Genomic DNA, 14,459 nt, shown 5'->3' with positions numbered 1-14,459 from the left:
AAGATTTCATACCATTAATTTCCTTTTTAAAGAAATTGGTAGATTTAAGGGCACCTGCATGGCTCAATCAGTTGGGCATCCAACTTCAGCTCAGGTCATGATCTCACGGCTCATGGGTTTGAGCCCGAATCAGGCTCTGGGCTGACAGCTCAGAGCCTGGAACCTGCTTCGGATTCTCCGTCTCCCTCTCTCTCTGCCCCTACCCAGCTCACTCACTCTCTGTTTCTCAAAAATAAATAAATGTTATAAATAAATAAATAAATAAATAAATAAATAAATAAATAAATAAATAAAACTACACTTAAAGAAATTGGTAGATTTAAAAATCACAACATAGGGTGTCTGGCTGGCTCAGTCAGAGGAGCATGTGCCTCTTGATCTTGGGGGCGTGAGTTCAAGCCCCATGTTGGTTGTAGAGCTTACCTAATTAAAAATAATAACAATTTGAAAATTAAAAATCACAACATAGATTTCCCTTTTGGCTTCAAGATGGAACTGATAGTATACCTGAAAGACCTTACTGAAGGTTTCTGAATATCCTTGTCTTTAACAGGATTAATAAAGATCATTTGGTTCAAACAAAGCAAACACAAAACATTTTCCCTTTGTACACAAAAGGAAATTTTGTGTACAAATTTTGTGTGATTAAGAAGTTAGTAATTCATTTTCTGAATCTTGGTCTTAAAATCAGCTAAATCAATCTAAACTGCAGTGACCCACAAAGTAGAGGGAAGTAGAAGCAATAATCCTATTGCAAGAAGGAATCATGAGGTACTAGTGTATGAATCCAACTTCATAGGCTGAAGTTTGCTTTACCATTTGCTGGGGACTTGTTGAGTGTAGGTCACAGGGAAGGATGCTCAAGCAGCACATACACTCCTCAATGGAATACTTTAAAATTTGTGTCATCTTTTTCTCAGATTTGGTTACAGGGTCTCACATATATTGTGCTTATATTAAAATGAACAAAAAGGCTAACATCCTTCCTAAGAAACTGATCACTCTATATCCCTCAAATCATTTTATGGCATCAGGGAATTAATCTTTCCCACAAAACAAGACACAGAAAGCACACTCATGTACCTGATATTTAATTCCAGACTTGCTTTCTTACCAGATGCCTGATCAGGTAGGCCCTCCTTTACATTTCTAGGAATGCTCTTCCCACAAACTGACCTTTAAGAACTCCTGCCAGGGTCCCAGATCAGGAATGGAGGGCACAGAGAAAAGCAACCTGTAGCTTCACTGCTCCCTCTTGTTTATTCCCCTGCTCCAATTTGTTCCACGTCCCAGGCAAAAAAAAAGAGCTTCACCAGGCAGCACCACCAGCTCCAAAGAACCTCTCTGGATCCCTTCTGTGTCACCCATAGAGATCAGTAGAGGAAACTGCATCAGTCCCTTGCAAGAGACCAGGCAGGTGAGAATAAGTTCTGATGCTTACAAAGAGGAGGAAATGACTGAAGAGGCAGTGAGTGGAATGTAGCAGAAAAGGACAGCAGAGGCGGACACTGCCTAACTTCAAACCATCTTTACCCTGTTGTCATTGCACATTTTTAAAAATTGTGCTATGAAACACATAAAATTTACCCATTTATCCATATTAGAATATACAGTAGTGTTAACTATTTTTGTTTGTCTAAGGTCTCTAGAACCTTTTTCACCTTGCAAAACTGAAACTCAGTACTCAATTGAACAACTACCTGTCTTCTGCTTTCCCCAACCCCAGAACCACCATTCTACTTTCTAACCGTTTGACTATCTCATATAAGTAGAACAATGAAGTATTTGTCTTTTTGTGACTGGTTTATTTCACTTAGCATATGTGCCCAAGTTTCATCAGTATTGTTGAATACTGCAGAATGTCCTCCTTTTTAAAGGCTGAATAGCAAAGCATTCAATATATATGCCACATTTTCTTTATTCATTCATCTGTTGATGGACATTTCAGTTGTTTCCACATTTTGGCTATTCTGAACAGTGCTGCAATGAACATGGGAGTGCTGATATTTGAGTACCTGCTTTCAATTCTTTTGGATATATATCCGCATTGCTGGATCATATGGTAATTCTATTCTTTTTTCCTAGTTTAAAATTTTGAGGAATGTCTATGGTTTTCCATAGTAGCTGCACCAATTTACATTTCCAACAACCGTGTACAACAGTTCCTATTCCTTCACATCCTCACCAACACTTGTAATTGTCTTTTGAAAAAAATAATGGTTACCCTAATGTGTGTGAAGTGGTATCTAATTGTAGTTTTGATTTGCATTTGCCTGGTGGTTAGTGATGTTGAGCATCTTTTCAGTCTTTTGTCCCATTTTTAAAATTGAGTTTGTTGTTGAGAGAGAGAGTGCAGGGAGGGGAGGAAGGGCAGAGGGAGAGAGAGAATCTTAAGCAGGCTCCAGGCTCAGCTCTGAGCCTGAAGCAGGACTCCATCCCACAACCCTGGGATTATAATTTGGGCCAAAAGCAAGAGTCGGATGCTCAAATGACTGAGCCACCCAGGCGCCCCTATGGGTGGCCTTTTTACTGTTTCTTTTGCTGTTCAGCAGTTTGTCATAGCACATACCACTGCTGAGGCCTTCTGGGGGCTGTAGTCCTAAGCAGCTGAGGAGGGCGGAAGGCAGGAGACTTTTTCTGCGTGGGTAGTGGTTAGAATCAGATTTCTACCGGACGGGCCTGGAGTGAACCAAGACTTGCTGGTCCTCGTTAGCAGAGATATAATTAATACCATTCCTTTTTCGGTCTTTGGATACTTCCTCAAATGGAGGCTCTGAGGAAAACCGACCCGGCGCCTCGGCTGGGGAAGCAGGCCACGCCCCTCCCAGCCTACCCGTCCCTGTGTCCGCTCACAGGGGCGGGGCTTTCCGCGGGGCGGAGCTCAGGCAGGAGGGGGCGGGGGCGGGGCTCCTGCAGAGAGGCGGGGCGGGGCGTCCGAGCTTCTCTGCGGATTGCAGCAGCTCAGCGACCTCTTCTTTTCCGGCCCAGATAAGCAGGACACCCCCATTCATGGACCGGGCGGCCGTGGCGAGGATGGGCGCGGTGGCGAGCGCCAGTGTGTGCGCCCTGGTGGCGGGGGTGGTACTGGCCCAGTACATATTCACCTTGAAGAGGAAGACAGGGCGGAAGACCAAGATCATCGAGATGGTGAGTACGGGGCTTGGTGCGCCCAAGCGCTTGATGGGCCGCAGGGTGTTCCGTCCGGCCTTACCTTCCCGCGCGGGCGCTTCTGGAATGCACAGGGCACGCTGGGGACCCATTCACCCCACGAGCGGCCACCCGGGGGCCAGTGACCCGGTCTGGACCCTCCGTGGTGTCACTCCTCTGGCCTTGGCTATGTCTCCATTTGAAACAGAAAGGCAGCAAATAGGTGATTCGGAAATAAGCCACCTCCTGCAGCCAAACCCGTTTCTCAAGAAATAAACTGAACGTTCTAGACTGGTTGTTCCCTAATTCCTGCAGCCAAACCGTTGTGACTGATCCAATTCGGACAGAGTTGTTTCTGCACCCTGACTAGAATGACTTAGATTATGAAAAGGTGTAACTTCTCAGTGGTTGGAACAATGCCAGTTAACCCAGTTGGAATTCAGAATAGTTTATTTTGTATTTGAGTGTTATTTCTTCTTGTCTCAAACTGCCAGGAAGTATCTTTGTGTTCGTTTTTTCCCCCAAACCTCTTGCATAACATTTTTTTAGAAATTTATTTCCAATTTTATTGTAAAGTGTTTCAAGAATGTACCTATTTAAGGTACATTATAAACAATATTTGCTTCAAAACTGGGGATGTTTTTAGTTGTTGTTTTTATTTAAAACCCATTCGCCAAGACAAGTTACTCACCGAGTTGCGTTTTAATGTGCTTACTGGAGTGCATAATCCCATGTTTACTCACAATAATGTGCTATGCACATGAACATCTGGGGTCAAATATTCATGAAAAGTAAGTTGACAGTCTACCACCATATTAAGTAAGATCATTCTAGGTTCATATACTTGGAATACTTCAGCCTCAGTTACATGTTCTAATTGATTAAAGAAACTGTCCTGCTGGCCCCAGATTGAATTCAGAAATATTTTTCCATAACTAACATTATAAGATATGTCAATTCCCATGTCTCATATGCCACTAATATTGATAAGTTTTGTTTATTGCTACAATTAAATTATTTTTAATGTTTATTTATTTTTGAGAGAGAGAGACACACACATAGAATGTGAGCTGGAGAGGAGCAGAGAGAGGTAGACACAGAATCTGAAGCGGGCTCCAGGCTCTGAGCTGTCAGCACAGAGCCCAATGCAGGGCTCGAACTCACCAACCATAAGATCATGACCTGAGCTGAAATCGGATGCTTAACTGACTGAGCCACCCAGGAACCCCTATTTTTTTCTTCACCTCTATACCCAGCAAATATTTTTATTTCAGAAATTTCATTTTATTGTTGCTGTCCTGCTTATAGAACTGTGGGAGTTTCCTTTTGTTCCAAACCAAAAATTTATAACCCATGTGGTAGGGGAGGGGAACTAACTGCCATACCTTACTGTGTATATTTAAACTATGGATTGGTCTGTTATATCACTTCTCTAAACCAAGTAGAGTTAAAAATCAATGCTTTCTTAAAATCCCACAGTGATACCATCCTAAGAACAGTTTGCTGTCTTTGTGAAAAATAATAAAAGCCCATCAGGCAGACCAACTTTACTTATGATTTGTAGTATAGAAATTAGTCTTTACATATACGTATGTATACATAATATGTTATATCAATTCAGAGTGTGATATATGTGCAGCCTGCTAGTAGCTTTTAAAAGGAAAACGTTGAAAGAGCTCTTTTTTTAATTTGTAATTTTAATAGGTTACTTTTTCAAAGGGAATAAACATTTGATTGGGATTCTGAAAATTTGGGTTCAAATCTTGGTTTTATCTCTTTGTAACAGCTGTGTTTTAGGGGTCATGTTCTGCCTATCCCCTACCCCATCTTTCAAACCCCCACCCTAGAGAATCTGTACAAACCTGTGAATGTCTAGTGGACATAGCTTAAACTGGTCACAAATAATGGAACTAGCAGGAACTACCTAAGCAGGGTGGGCCTGTTAGCTGGTAGGTAAGCAAATGACTTCTGGCACTGGGCTTAGATTATGCATTGCCTTAAGAATTTTTAACTATAAGACACAAAGGTGTGGCTAGTGGGCTGAAACTGCTACAGCTGAAAGGTCCTTTAGGGCAGCGAGATAAATATACAGAGGAAGCCTGTCAGAAGACATGCTCAGGATGTTCAGAGTTCAGAGAGAAGAGAAACCATTTCTCATAGTCAATATACTTCATTATTAAATACTTATTTTAGAACAATTTTACATTAACAAAATAATTGAGCAAAAAGTAGAGTCCCAACCAGTTTCCCCTATTACTAACATTTTACATTAGTATAGTACATTTGTTGAAATTGATGAACAAATATTCATACATCTTTAAATATCCATACTTTGTTCAGATTTCCTGTGTTTTTACCTAATGTCCTTCTCTGTCCTAGAATTCCATCCAGGGCACCACATACATTTTGTCATCATGTGTCCTCATCTTGACTGTAACAGTTTCTCAGATTTTTCTTGTTTTATCTGTGATACAATAAGAAATATATATTTGGTGTTTGGCCCAGGTTCCTGCCACACAGCTCCTAAAACACTTGGACTCTGGGAAGCTTTAACAGTGTCTTTTCTATGCTAATGAGGTGGACTGGTAGCTGGGGGCCCCCAAGATGGCTTCAAGATGTGGGCTGGTTGATTGAAAGATAAAGACATGATTAGAGCAGTAGAACTTTTAACCCCCTCTCCCTTCTGTGAGGAGAAGGGGTTGGAGTTTCTGGCCAATAATTTATTTAATCAAACCTACCTACATACCAGATGTCTATAAAGACCTCTAACTTTAAGTGTTTCGTATGTTGCCCTATGCTTCTCTTTCATTTGGCTGTTCTGAGTTATATTCTTTATATTAAACCTGTAATAGTAATTAAGCACTCTCCTGAGTTCTGTGAGTTATTCTTGCAAATTATGGAACCTGAGGAGGTGGTTTTAAAAATCCTCAAATTTAGGGTGGGAGGGAGGGGAGGGTGGGTGATGGGTATTGAGGATGATTGATCACCTTTTGGGATGAGCACTGTCAAATTTATTTGACAATAAATTTCATATATTGAATAAATAAATAAATAAATAAATAAATAAATAAATAAATAAATAAAAATAAAAATCCTCAAATTTACACCCAGTCCATCGGAAGTATGTTTGGCAACCTGGGACTCGTGACTGGCATCTGAAGTGGGGACAGACTTGTGGACTAAGTCCTTATCTCGTGGGATCAGACACTAACTCTAGATAGTGTCAGAATTGTATTGAATTGTTGGAAGAGTTGGAAGATTTTTGGTGTGAGGAAGAAAACCCACACATTTGGGGTCAGAAGTGTTTATAAAAACAGATAAATGTAATTTAATAATATCCAACTCATGGTAACTGCTTAATAAGTAGTAGATGTAATTATTATACCAAAACACAGACTATCAGCCACTCTCATAACCTACATTTTTTTCCTTATGAACTCAATTAGGGCATAATTTCTAACCACTGGTATTATTTTCTATCTTTATCTCTCCTAAGCCTTCATTGTAAAAACTACTCTAATTATCCTCAGTAAGGATGGCTTGCAATTTTTATAAACTGGACTGAAAAGATTAAAGTTGCCAAGCATGTGTATAGAAGTTGATACATATGCAGTACAATTTTGCACAAATGAAACTACTATTGGTGATGAATTGTTTTAAGGAATGAATTCCCCCACCTCTCTTAAATTCTTGCAGGTTTCAAGTCCTTCCTCATTGCTATTGACCATCACTTACCACTTGCTACTGAGTTTTAACTCACTATTCTAATCAAACATGCCTGCTCAGATAGGACCTGTTCTTTTTGTGGCCCTTTTGGTTACTCCTAATAAAAAAAAGATTCTGGAATAAAGCTTAAGTATTTATTGCTAGTTTCCTACCAGGCAGAGAAACCCATTCCAACGCAATGTTTAGGCTTTGATAGATATACTCTGAAGGAGGGAAAGGTAAACATATGTATCTTTCATACAGGTTTTTTTTATATACAACTTAAAAAATTTTTTTTGAATGTTTATTTTTTTTGAGAGAGAGACACATACAGAGCATGAGTGGGTGAGGGGTAGAGAGAGGGAGACACAGAATCCACAGCAGGCTCCAGGCACCAAGCTGTCAACACAGAGCCTAATGTGGGGCTCAAACCCACTAATCATGGGATCATGACCTGAGCAGAAGTTGGGTGCTTAACTTGACTGAGCCACCCAGGTGCCCCACAACTTTTTTTTTTTTAATATTTATTTATTCTTGAGAGAGAGAGAGAGAGAGAGAGAGAGCGAGGGAGGGGGAGAAAGAGGGAGACGCAGCATCCGAAGCAGGCTCCATGCCCTGAGCTGTCAGCACAGAACCTGACGCAGGGCCCGAACTCACAAACCATGAGATCATGACCTGAGCTTAAGTCAGTGAAGTGGGATGCTTACCGACTGAGCCACCCAGGCACCTCCATAAAACTTTTTTTGATTGAATGATGCATGATGGCTTTATTGTTTTTTACTTGGTTGGTTTTTATTCATCGTCATTGCTTCCATATTTTATTCTTTTCAGACAGCACTTACCTACTTTCCTATTAATTTAGCGTAAATATAAAAGCATTAACAATACACATCTTCTTTGATTTACAATGGAGTTATGTTCCTATAAACCCATTGTTAAGTTGAAACTACAATAAGTCTGTAATGCATTTAATATAGCTACCAAACGTCAGAGCTTAGCCTAACTTACCTTAAACATGCTCAGAACACTTACATCGGCTTATAGCTGGGCAAAATCATCTAACACAAAGCCTTTTTTTATAGTGAAGTGTTGAATATATAATATAATTTACTGAAAGTGAAAAACAAAATACTTGTATGAAACAGAATGGTTGTCCGTGTAACATTTGTTTATCCTTGTGACTACATGGCTGACGGAGCTGTGGCCACCGCCATTGCCCAACATCAGGAGAGAGTATTGTACCACACATTAGTAGCCCAGGAAAAGATGAAAATTCAAGGTATAGTTTCTACTAAATGCATATCACTCTCTCACCATAGTAAAGTCAGAGAATTACAAGTCAAAGCATTATAAGTTAAGGAATCTAATCAAATTTTAGGGAAATAGTAGGAACTGTAATTTTTGCTTTATAAAAGTAAAACCCATGGGGTGCCTGGGTGGCTCAGTTGGTTAAGCATCCAACTTTGGCTCAGGTCATGATCTTGCAGTTAATTAGTTTAAGCCCCACATCAGGCTCTGTGCTGGCAGCTCAGAGACTGGGCCTGCTTCAGATTCTGTGTCTGCCCCTCCCCCCCTCTCTCTCTCTCTCTGTCTCTCTCTGTCTCTCTCTCTCTCTGTGTCTCTCTCTCTCTGTCTCTCAAAAATAAGTAAACATTTAAAAATAAAGTAAAACCCAGTGCTTGAAACTAAATAAAGCTAAATGTTAGTGATTAAAAAAACAGCAGTGTACAAATTTAAGTGCTAAATGTGGCTTTTAAAAAAAGAGAATTTAAAAATGTATGCGGTTAGCCATCAGGGCATTAGGACAGCACCGATGAAACTCCTTACAAGATGCAGCCACTTTCAAAGGACAATTATTTTAAAGTAAAAACATTTTAATCAGATGTATATATGTTTATATACACATAGGCTGTTTTATAAGAATTTGTCTTCTTCTTTCTGGATTATATTAGGAGAAATCTTGCAAGTGTTTTTACTAGTTATTTCTGAATGAATGCTAGCTTTCCTGTCCTACAGTGATCCACCACAGAACTTCCCTACAGTTTTAAGAATCTTAGGGGCGCCTGGGTGGCGCAGTCGGTTAAGCGTCCGACTTCAGCCAGGTCATGATCTCGCGGTCCGTGAGTTCGAGCCCCGCGTCGGGCTCTGGGCTGATGGTTCAGAGCCTGGAGCCTGTTTCCGATTCTGTGTCTCCCTCTCTCTCTGCCCCTCCCCCGTTCATGCTCTGTCTCTCTCTGTCCCAAAAATAAATAAAAACGATGAAAAAAAAAATTAAAAAAAAAAAAAAAAAGAATCTCAGAATCTCTGTTTTCCCCACTGTTCCTCTTTAGTCATCATTCTTGTTAGATAGGTTAGCCAACAGTGTGGGTTTTATTTGCTTTTATGAAATTTTGCATTTAGCTGTCCAATACATTGATCTCTCAGTACAATAACTTAGGATTTGGTGTTCTGTTGTATTAATTGCAGAAACTAGTCCAGAAAATTTATTTAGTGTCATTGAGGACAGAAAATGTAATGCCCTTAATATATTGATAACAAATCGACCAACTTTTCAAATTATCAAAATCCCATATGTGTAATTTGTGGTTTTAAAGTTGTTTTAGAAAGCTGACTATATATATATATATGTATGTGTGTGTATATATATATATATATATACACACACATACATATATATATATAATTTTTCAGAAATAGAATTTAGTGATTCATCACTTACATACAACACCCAGTGCTCCTCCCAGCAAGTGTCCTTCTTAATGCCCCTCCACCCATTTAGCCCATCCCCCCACCCAACATCCCTCCAGCAACCCTCAGTATGTTCTGTGTATTTAATAGTCTCTCTAGGGGTGCCTGGGTGGCTCAGTTGGTTAAGCATCAGACTTCAGCTCAGATCATGATCTCACAGCTCTTGAGTTTGAGCCCCACATCGGGCTCTGTGCTGACAGCTCAGAGCCTGGAGCCTACTTCAGATTCTGTGTCTCCCTCTCTCTCTACCCCTCCCCCGCTCACTCTCTGTCTGTCTCTCCGTGTCTCTCAAAAATAAACATTAAAAAAGGAAAAAGAGACTCTTATGGTTTGTCTCCCTCTCTCTTTCTATATTATTTTTTGCTTCCCTTCCCATATGTTCATCTGTTTTGTTTCTTAAATTCCACATGAGTGAGATCATATGATATTTGTCTTCCTCTGGCTGACTTATTTTGCTTAGCATAATACACTCTAGTTCCATCCACCTTATTGCAAATGGCACGATTTCATTCTTTTTCATAGCCGAGTAGTATTCCATTGTATATATATCTACCACATCTGTTTTATCCATTCATCATTCAGTGGATGTTTGGGCTCTTTCCATACTTTGGCTATTGTCAGTAGTGTTGCTATAAACGTTGGGGTACATGTGCCCCTTCAAATCATCACTCCTATATCCTTTGGATAAATACCTAGTAGTGGAATTGCTGGTTTGTAGGGTAGGTCTATTTTTAATTTTTTGAGGAACCTCCTTACTGTTTTCCAGAGTGGCTGCAGCAGTTTGCATTCCCAACAGTGCAGAAGGGTTCCTCTTTTTCTGTGTCCTCGCCAACATCTGTTGTTGCCTGAGTTGTTAATTTTAGCCATTCTGACAGGTGTGAGGTGGTATCTCATTATGGTTTGAATTTGTATTTCCCTGATGATGAGTGATGTTGAGTATTTTTTCATGTGTTACATATATTTTTTTTTAATGTTTTTTATTTTAAGAGAGAGAGAGACAGAGGTGAGCGGGGGAGGAGCAGAGAGAGAGGGAGATGCCGAATCTGAAGCAGGCTCCAGGCTCTGAGCTGTCAGCACAGAGCCTGATGCAGGGCTTGAACTCATGGACCATGAGATCATGACTGAACTGATGTCAGATGCCTAACCAACTGAGCCACCCAGGTGCCCCTGTGTATCTTTTAATCCAAAGTATCGAAAGACTGAAAACTGACTTTTTAATGATTATTATTCTCAAGTTAGCTATATGCTGTGTGTTCTTGGCTTCAGGAGTAGATTCCCGTGATTCATCACTAACATATAACACCCAGTGCCCATCCCAACAAGTGTTCTCCTCAGTGCCCATCATCCATATTCCCCAGCCCCCCAAACCCCCACCCCTAACAACCCTGAGTTTTTTCTCATATTGGAAAGTCTCTTATGGTTTGCTTCCTTCTCTGTTTTTATCTTATTTTTCCTTCCCTTCCCCTATGGTCTTCTGTTAAGTTTCTCAAATTCCACATATGAGTGGAATCATATGATATCTGTCTTTCTCTGACTAACATATTTCACTTAGCATAGTACCCTCCAGGTCCATCCAAACAGCAAGATTTCATTCTTTTTCATAGCCGAGTAGTATTCCATTGTATATATCTACCACATCTTCTTTATCCATTCATCAGTTGATGGACATTTGGGCTCTTTCCATAATTTGGCTATTGTTGAAAGCACTGCTATAAACATTGTGGTACATGTGCCCCTATGCATCAGCACTCCTGTATCCCTTGGATAAATTCCTAGTAGTGCTGTTGCTGGGTTGTAGGGTAATTCTATCATTAGTTTTTTGAGGAACCTCCACACTGTTGAAAACTGACTTTAAAATTTAAGGCCTAGGGCGCCTGGGTGGCGCAGTCGGTTAAGCATCCGACTTCAGCCAGGTCACGATCCCGCGGTCCGTGGGTTCGAGCCCCGCATCGGGCTCTGGGCTGATGGCTCAGAGCCTGGAGCCTGTTTCTGATTCTGTGTCTCCCTCTCTCTCTGCCCCTCCCCCGTTCATGCTCTGTCTCTCTCTGTCCCAAAAATAAATAAAAAACGTTGAAAAAAAATTAAAAAAGATAAAATAAAATAAAATTTAAGGCCTATCTTTTTGTGTTATTCTTCTATTTGCTATTAAAGTAAGTTGAAAACAGACCTTTCCTTGTAGAGTTTAAAAACTAAAATAAATTATGTACTTGGAAGAGAACGGCTTCATTTGATTAGACTATTTAGTAAACAGAAAGAGCTGGCTAAGGAGACCAAACATTTCTAGCCTCACGTATTTACTGAGGGAAATAGAATTATAATCTTTAAATTAGACAAAGAGTAAAGGTTTTATTATGAAAAATGGAGTTAAATTTGATTTCTGTGATCTCTTCTAAAGATGTGATTGGCATGTGGACTATACATGATGTAAATAGAACATGCTTTTATTTTTCTTTCTTGTGGCCTCTTTCAATAGTAATCTTTCTTGCCAGTGGTGAAAATGCTGATGAACCTATGATTTTTTGCTTACTCTCAGGTAAAAGACAGTCTTTTATTTAAAAAAAAAAATCTTTTTTTTAATGGTTATTTTTGAGAGAAAGAGAGGCAGAGAAAGACAGAGACACAGAATCCAAAGCAGGCTCCAGGCTCTGACCTGTCAGCACAGAGCCCGATGCGGGGCTCGAACTCGTGAACTGTGAGATGATGACCTGAACCGAAGTCAGAGTCAGTTCCATTTCTGTAAATACAAGTGTCTAGTCATATAGTAGTCATGAGTTCAATATTAATTCTGTGGTGAGACTTCTAAATGGACATTACTAGTATCACCAGTATTTTTAGTCTTCTCCCCTTTTTGCCTTTGGGCAAGCTTTGCTATTCTGGCCAATAGACTGTGTCTGGAGATAATATGGCTACTTCCAGGCCAGTATAGTTATGAACAGTTACACAGTTGTCCCTAGTCTTTCCTACTACTAGAGTAAACCCTAAAGCATCATGTTGACGTGGAGACAACACAATATCAAAGCAGCCTGGAATACTGAGCCAATATGTGGAGGACAGCTGCCCTGGAGAGCCCTCTGAACCCACATTGGACTTTGTGTGAATGAAAAAATCAACTTTTTTGTGTGGTAAGGAACTGAGATTTTTGTGTTGTTATAGCCCCATAACCTATCCTGACTAACACAGACTTCTTCACTACCCCAAAGCAATGGCTCACTGCAGGTGGCTCCTCCCCTCCCTAGTTAATGGTGGCAAGTGATCTGAGATTGGATGGGAGGATGAAGTCACCCTCTCTGTTTCCCTGATGCTCTTCCTTCCCCCGCTAGCCATTGCTTCAGACTTTTGGGTTAATAGGGTAGGAGGAAGGCTGTCTTTTACTAGAAAGTAAAGAAATGTGAGTTCTTATTTGACTCGATAGGTTTGTGCTTTCTGGGCCTGCAAGATATTTAAAGTTGACTTTCTCGGGGCACCCGGCTGTCTCAATTGGAAGAGTGTGTGACTCTTGATCTTGGGGGTCATGTTCCAGCCCCACATTAGGTGTAGAGATTACATAAATAAACTTTAAATAAACTTTAAATAACTTTTTCTTCTTCCACTGTAGCCCCATAATATGGGCAATTAATTTTTTTGGTACCCCACTCTACCTCAACCTGCTTTTTTTTTTTTTTAATTTTTTTTTTCAACATTTATTTATTTTTGGGGACAGAGAGAGACAGAGCATGAACGGGGGAGGGGCAGAGAGAGAGGGAGACACAGAATTGGAAACAGGCTCCAGGCTCTGAGCCATCAGCCCAGAGCCCGACGCGGGGCTCAAACTCACGGACCGCGAGATCGTGACCTGGCTGAAGTCGGACGCTTAACCGACTGCGCCACCCAGGCACCCCTCAACCTGATTTTTTTTTAAGTGATCCATTCCATACAGTCTCATGCCTTTGAAGTCTCTCCCTCTCAGGTGGCTCTTGTGGGCTGGACATAAATAGGTTTCTGGCTGGTTCCCTCCTGCATGGTCTCTCTTCTAGTCTGTGGGAAACATTCACTTATCCCTGGCTCTGACAAACTCTAGGAGTACAGGCTATTACAACAAAGCCACTTTTTAACAATGTCAGCTTTACAGAGTTATGACTGACAAAATTATGAAATATTTGAAGTGTGCGTTGTGATTGGATATAATATACACTGTGGAAAGGATTCCCCCCTCTAGTTAATTAATACACCCATCACCTTACCTATTTATCTTTGTGTGTGTGTGTGTGTGTGTGTGTGTGTGTGTGAGTGAGAACATCTAAGAACATTTGAGTTCTACTCTCAGCAAACTTCAATTATATAGTACAGTGTTATCAACTATAAAGAAGATAGAATACTTGATGAATTTGCCATCATCCTTGTAACGGGCCATGCTAATTTCCTTAGTTTTCCAAGTTTAGTATATGTGCTGCCAGTGTAGCATACATAGCAGAGCCCCTTCTGTCCCACTTTGTATCTTTTGTAGCTTGGGTCAGGTGGAAAACACATTTCAGGTTCTCCCAGAGACCCCATGAGAGTCCCCTGTTGCTTGGTGAGAAGGTAGACTCCACCATCCCCATTCCCTTAGAAGCAGAGGGCATAGCAACAACTCTTCACTCTTTTCACTCTTTTGTATTCCTTAAGTGGGTGAGAGCCCAAGAGTCATCAAGCCAATTCTCCCCATTTTCCTCCCCTCACCTTGGTATGATACCTGTCCCTGAATTGAACCGAAACAGGAAGATTCCTAAGTTAATATCCTATTATATAAGTTTAACATTCTGTGAATTTTTTTAGATGTTACTCATTGTTATGGGCAGAATTGTGACCCCCTCAAAGGTTCTAACTGGACTAAGAATCAACAA

The 14,459-nt window shown here is 40.5% G+C and overlaps 1 protein-coding gene across 3 annotated transcripts in view; it reads left to right on the top strand.

Moving 5' to 3' along the window:
* The first annotated feature begins 2,920 nt into the window (after positions 1-2,920).
* NT5C3A (5'-nucleotidase, cytosolic IIIA) overlaps positions 2,921-14,459 on the top strand; it is a 52,965-nt gene continuing 41,426 nt past the window's right edge. Inside the window, exon 1 of one of the 3 annotated variants that reach the window (XM_043589220.1) lies at positions 2,921-3,147. In XM_043589220.1, the coding sequence (XP_043445155.1) occupies positions 3,010-3,147 (138 nt within the window). In that variant the 5' untranslated portion in view covers positions 2,921-3,009. The remainder of the gene's footprint in view (positions 3,148-14,459) is intronic. The other 2 variants (XM_043589225.1, XM_043589222.1) reach the window with 2 other exon arrangements.

This window comes from Prionailurus bengalensis, chromosome A2, assembly GCF_016509475.1.
Source record: "Prionailurus bengalensis isolate Pbe53 chromosome A2, Fcat_Pben_1.1_paternal_pri, whole genome shotgun sequence".
Classification (NCBI taxonomy): domain Eukaryota; kingdom Metazoa; phylum Chordata; class Mammalia; order Carnivora; family Felidae; genus Prionailurus; species Prionailurus bengalensis.
Note: the sequence above shows the minus strand (reverse complement) of the source record. Positions and strands in the feature narration are given on the sequence as shown.